Below are 5,970 nucleotides of genomic sequence, written 5' to 3'. Positions count from 1 at the left end.
ATTTTATCAAAGTAGAGGGATTAATATCATAGTTTAACCAAAAACATAAATAGACAAAAAAACCCTCAAATAATATAATTTAAAATCCATGTTTATCAAACAAATTTATATTCAGTAATTATTTTTTTAAAGGTAAATTCATTAATTTATTCAATGAATAGAACCATATAATTCAAGAAATAATAATAATGAACACTTGTCGTAGATGAGGAAGGACAAGCTCCATTAACATAGCAAAGGCTTTAGCCTCAGCATCAATAAAACATTCTAACACGTTGACAATTGAATTTGTCCTAACTCAAGCACGACATATCTGGAGTGATTGCAAGCACTTAACACAATAAGAAGATCAGCCCCGGATGGTTCAAAGTGACGAGCAAAAATCGACAAAAGAATCAAGCATTCACCAAACTATAGAGGATGACAACAAAACCATCCCTAAAATCAATTGTAAAACTAAGATTACATGCATAAATAAGACCAAAAACCATGCTACAAGAGCAGGCAAAAAATTCTAAAACTGAAGACTTATTAAAAAATGGAAAAACAAAAAAAAATAACTTAAGACAACATGAGTCCAAATCAACTCGTGAATTTATTTATTATTCTAAAATATTCTCAAAACAAAAACAAATTAAGAAACTACGAAGAGCCACCCACTTTCCAAAAAAAACTACTGGTGGCCAGTGGAGTTTTAGTGAACAAAAGGCATCGTCATCTATCCATCATAAGTTTTGAAGACAATAAATATACCCACAAAATAGATCTGCAAACTGAAAAAGAGAGAAGACATGTGGAGTGAATGAGAAGAAGAAAGAAAGAAAGAGTTGGTGGGAAGGGAAAAAAAAAGCGGGCGATAGCCAACCTAGAGGCTAACACCACCGTTGAGCAAAACAAAAGATAAGAAGTTTTTGTAGGGTTTAACACATTTTTTTTATATTCAGTAATTAATTTTAAATAACATATCAAACTCTGGGTTTTTTTTTCTTTTTGATAATTAGGGGTAGAGGTAAAATTGTTAGGGATTGAACTCAAGCTCTCATGTTATAACACAAATACTCTTGGCACAAGATCAAGAAGTTATTAGCAAAAATTTTAAGTCTGCTACTAATATTGTTATCCTGATTTCTCATCTCTCAATATTGTAATGATAAAAATAAATTATAAAAATCTATAAAGGAAATAATAAACTTAAATAATAAAAAATTCAATGCTCACTTAGTCACCATGTCAAATTTTAACCTTGAACAAAAGTTAATAGAACCACTTAAATGTTATTTCCCTATTTTCTGATATGAACAAGTAGCTCGTATCTTAATTGAATCATTTTGCAGAGGATTATCTACTAATAATTCCTATACAGATTAAATAAACAAAAAATAAATAAAGAAGGCTTCGTAATTGGTCAGATAACCCGGTAATCTCTCTCTAATTTCTTCTCCACGGAAGCCATTTGTATTTCCACTGCCACGGTATGCATAGCAGGGCCAGCTTCTTGTATCTCCGGAGAGCTACAGATTTCGAAAGAAGCAAGTGTTGGAGGCTGATGAGACGATGAATCCACGGTGGAAATGGTGGTGCTGTTTTCCGGAAAATCATCGGCAGCAGCCTGCGAAGATAGGCGTTGTTTTTTCCGTTTCAGCTTCACACCGGCGTGCCATTGTTTTATTGCATTGGTTGTTTGCTCTTCCAACACAGCTTTCTTGAAATTTGATCCCATCTATGAATATATGAAAAAATTGAAATTAATCCACAGCTGATTTTGCTTTCATCATCATTATTTCGTAATATGAAGAATATGCATAAACCTTACTTGTGTCACAAGAGCATAGAGGGGAAGAGTAACGTAACTGCATATGACTTGAACCGTCACACTGTAAAACAGCATATCTCAAATATTTAAACTCGTATGATTTTTATATATGGATATTCAAGGAATTTAGCTATTTATATTTTTTGGAATTAGGATAATTATTAGATACCGTTATATTTTATTACCAAAAAAGAACCATTATATTTAATATTTAAATATGCTTAAGATACAAATATATTTGTCACTATTTAATTAACTTTTTTTATAATAAAAACTTTTTAAAAATGAAAAGAACCAAGGAATTGGAGCTTACGCTAACACCACCCTTGTGGCGATTACTTCTCTGTGTTCATGGTAGCAGGACTTTATTCCATATTGTGTCTGGAAATTAAGATAAATGTACATATACAGATGTAAATGTGGAGATTATTTCTTGAAAAGAAAATGAAGGAGGTTAGCAACAAGTATTAAGTACCGTGACCCAGACGAAAAAGGCAACCTCAAATGCATTCTGAGAATTGGAAGTAATGGAAAAATCAGGTGTTAAATTCAATCAACAAATAGTATAATAAACAACAAATTTCAGATAAAATTGTACCATAAAGAGAGTGTAATGCAGAAGGGTTAAAACAAACTTGGGGTTATTGAACCAGAAGAAGTTGTCGTTAGGTTGCACCAAAGGGGCTCCATGGATTACAGTGTTCTGATCTTCCACTCTGTGTGCCATTTTTGCCAATATTACTTGCAGTTTGGTTCCCATAATCAGCACTATCTGAACCCATGTTGAGAAATTTGTCAAAATTGAGAATTGTTTAAGAACACTAAAAATCTTTTAATTAGTGCTTTGCTTACTGTCAATGGCAGAAATGAAACCCATAGATACACATTCCAACCTGTTCAAATTCAAACATCGTTTGAAACAACACATTACTTAAAATAGAGATTAAGAAAATCAAGTCTGTCAGTCCTACACAGTAGAATCGGATTTTTTTGCCAAACCCATGAATATTTAAACTCTAAATTGAAGTAAATAGGAAAACCTACTCACCTTGTACGTCGACTAGTAGGAAGATAACAACCAAGAACCACATAAATGGGCTGCATTGCTCCATGAAATTAAACCACAAAATATTAATGGAATTAACATTCATTTATTTTTATATAAAACAATGGTGCTGATCGACGACAGATTTCAGTACCTGATGCCAACTATAATTTTGAAATCATCTTCCAGTGATCGTTGTATGTATTTTTGGAAATTGAAAGAACTACCTACTGATAAATGAGTCTGCAAATTATATATGAACCCAATTAATGATACCAAATCCAATGCAGTACTAACAGCATTAAATAACTGTTAATGATGATAAATGAGAAAGGATAGTACTAACAGCGACGAAACCATGGCGTAGAGTAAGGTAATCAACTTTCGCCACCGAATTAAAGAACTGTTGAAAGAAGCATTTCTGCACCAATATAACTTTTTATCACCATTATATATATATATATCCTAAAATTGATGCATTTAAAAAGAAAATGAAACTTACAGTCCACAAAAGGATTGATGCGTCTGTACATGGATTTATATGGCGTTGTGCAAAAGTCGTTTGTCTTGTGAATCGAAAACGATTAGGATCTAATAGGAGAAAATAAAGAATATTAATACAAATCTAAACATGGATGAGAATTTATATTGGAAATTGAAGACAAGGTGTCGATTATTTTGTTTACAGAAATATGTCGGGAAAATTAATTATTATTTGGGTATAATATCCATTCTTTTAAAGTAAGTAGATATACATCTAATGCTGACAACAACAAGATCACTATTGAAATTAGGAAATTATTTAATTTTTTAAAATATATATTATATTGGAATTTTTAGCCCCGTGATTCTCTCATTCCTTTTAATTATGAATCAAAATTTGACCCACAAGTTTTCAATTTTAATATAAAATTGCTTTCCAAAAGGTGGTGTTAAAATGATTTTTAAAGAGAAACACACAAAAATATATATAAACATTTTATCTGGATAGGTAAAGCTAAATTATTTAGGTAATGAGGAAAAATTATGAAAAATTGAAAAATATTTTGTTGAAGAGGAGTTGAAATTAAAATCATCACACGCGTATATTGATTATAGGCTATAAAAAAATCAGAATAAAAGCGTGGACCCACTATTTAATTAGGAAAAGAAAATATAAGCTTAGATTCTAGATTCAACACCTTCTTTTCTTTTTCTCCTAATTAATAGCTTCGAGTTTAAAATGAATTAATTTTGATAATCAGTGTACAAGAATTAAGAATATAATCTCATAATTACGGGATAAAGGTGGGAAATAGTTAAAAAAGTTAACCGTTGGCAGCTTGATATTCCACCGTTCGCGTCTCCTTCTCCCAGGTTTTCCAACGCCTCATCTAACATTAATTAATTAGGATAAGTTTAGAAGTAGGATTAATTAATTAATTAAATATAATTTTGAAATAATGACCAACCTTAGCCCTTCCCAAAGCCATAGTGAGCACCGTATACACAATTTGCATAGCCGCTAACACAAAGATGAAGATGCTCAGCTGGTTCGCCCCCTCCTCTGATATTAGAGACGTCTTTCCCTGCCATTTCCATTTTATCTATTAAAACATCTAAATCAGTCAAAAAAATAACTATCTAGTTTCAATATTAAAGAAGGAACCTTGGAATCACAGTACTCTGGAGAAACATTTTCATCATCCAATATTCTTTCATGCAATCCATGGACGCTCCATATTTGGTCGTATCCCAAGTCTTGGGTAGTTCTAATAGAATCAAGGGTTTTCCGGCATGGAAGCATAGAATTTGCAACTTCATTGGGTATACAAATTTTGGAGATGAAGCTCCGACTCACTGTTAATATAAGTGACATGAAACCCAGCACCATGAGCACTGCAACCACAAACCAAGCCCCACAAATATATATATAAATATGAACCCAAGATAACAATTTATCAAAATATATTTGTGTGGTTTTAGTTTACCGGATTTAAGCTTCTCGACGGCATCAAAGAGTGCAATTTTCCTACGTCGCTCGAGCCACTGCGAAACATGGTTTAAACAAGTGTATAATTACTATATATGTGGTACGGAGGAGGGTTTTGTTTTTTGATGTAGATGAAGAAGTTAATTTGCCTACATTTGAGATGCGATGAATCAAGTATTCGATGATAATGGAAAGGGAGATGAAGACGAAGCAAACGGTAGCGACGGCCCAAGTGGGAGTCTCTTGGAGAGAGCGAGAAGTGGAGGATTCTTCCCCGGCAGCCATGGTACTCGTTGGTTTTTCACATCAACGATTCGATGAGCATCGAGGATAGTAGTAATAGAGAAAAGATAGCGCCATTAATTAACGCATTAGAAATAAGGGCACTATCTGTCAAGAGAAATAAATGAGGACAACACCCATAATTAATTTCAAAATAATTAAGTGGACCAGGACCATTGAAGAAGGAGAAAAAAAATTGTGCCATAAGTCCCTCTACTCTTAAACATTAGGAATTCAGTTTTTTTATTTTTTAGATTTTAAAATTTAGATCCAATTGTTAAAATTATTTTGTTAAACTCAAATTCATTGCAACCTTATCTTTTTACTTACATGGCTATTGAGAAAGTAATTTTTTTTATTTCAAAATGTCACGCTAACAAATTTAACGTAATAATTCTAGTAGTGTTAACGATTTGATCTAAAATTTGAAATCTGAATAGTTGAGAGATTAAATTACTGAAAATAAAAGTATAGAGATTAAATTCTAAATTTTGGACAAAAACAGGGACTGATGGCAAATTTTAACCGAAAAAGAATCAAGTATTCACTTTTCAACGCTACAAAGCTGGTGGAAACTGGCGGGCTTTGGGAGCAACCAATTCAACGTTGGTTGTAGGTCGTGTTGTCCATATGCCTGGACTGGGCCAACTCCAATATTTAAACTTCTTTTATCAATTTAATTTATTTTAAAAATAATAAAAATTCTATATTACTTATATTTTATAATCAAATTTAGTATTAAAATAATAATTTAGATTTAATATGGGACTGTAAAAATCCATCATCTTGAGTTGAAATTATCAAAAGCAAATATCCAAGTCTTATTATATAATACTACTCCATATCTCAAGTATGTTA

General features: G+C 32.0%; 1 protein-coding gene across 1 annotated transcript; it reads right to left on the bottom strand.

Annotated features, from left to right (window-relative positions):
• Window positions 1–1,196: 1,196 nt before the first annotated feature.
• LOC107906726 (MLO-like protein 3) lies at window positions 1,197–5,220 on the bottom strand. The gene is made up of 15 exons (XM_016833816.2): window positions 4,984–5,220; window positions 4,829–4,886; window positions 4,507–4,736; window positions 4,310–4,426; window positions 4,171–4,231; window positions 3,361–3,449; window positions 3,205–3,279; window positions 3,013–3,101; window positions 2,862–2,911; window positions 2,666–2,706; window positions 2,412–2,585; window positions 2,289–2,324; window positions 2,127–2,194; window positions 1,814–1,874; window positions 1,197–1,720 (listed from the first exon to the last, which is right to left on the bottom strand). Exons 1-15 carry the CDS (start codon window positions 5,113–5,115, stop codon window positions 1,406–1,408), a joined length of 1,596 nt encoding a protein of 531 aa, XP_016689305.1. The 5' UTR covers window positions 5,116–5,220; the 3' UTR covers window positions 1,197–1,405.
• Between the last annotated feature and the right edge of the window lie 750 nt (window positions 5,221–5,970).

This window comes from Gossypium hirsutum, chromosome D05, assembly GCF_007990345.1.
Source record: "Gossypium hirsutum isolate 1008001.06 chromosome D05, Gossypium_hirsutum_v2.1, whole genome shotgun sequence".
NCBI classification, from domain to species: domain Eukaryota; kingdom Viridiplantae; phylum Streptophyta; class Magnoliopsida; order Malvales; family Malvaceae; genus Gossypium; species Gossypium hirsutum.
This window is presented reverse-complemented; position numbering and strand designations above follow the sequence as displayed.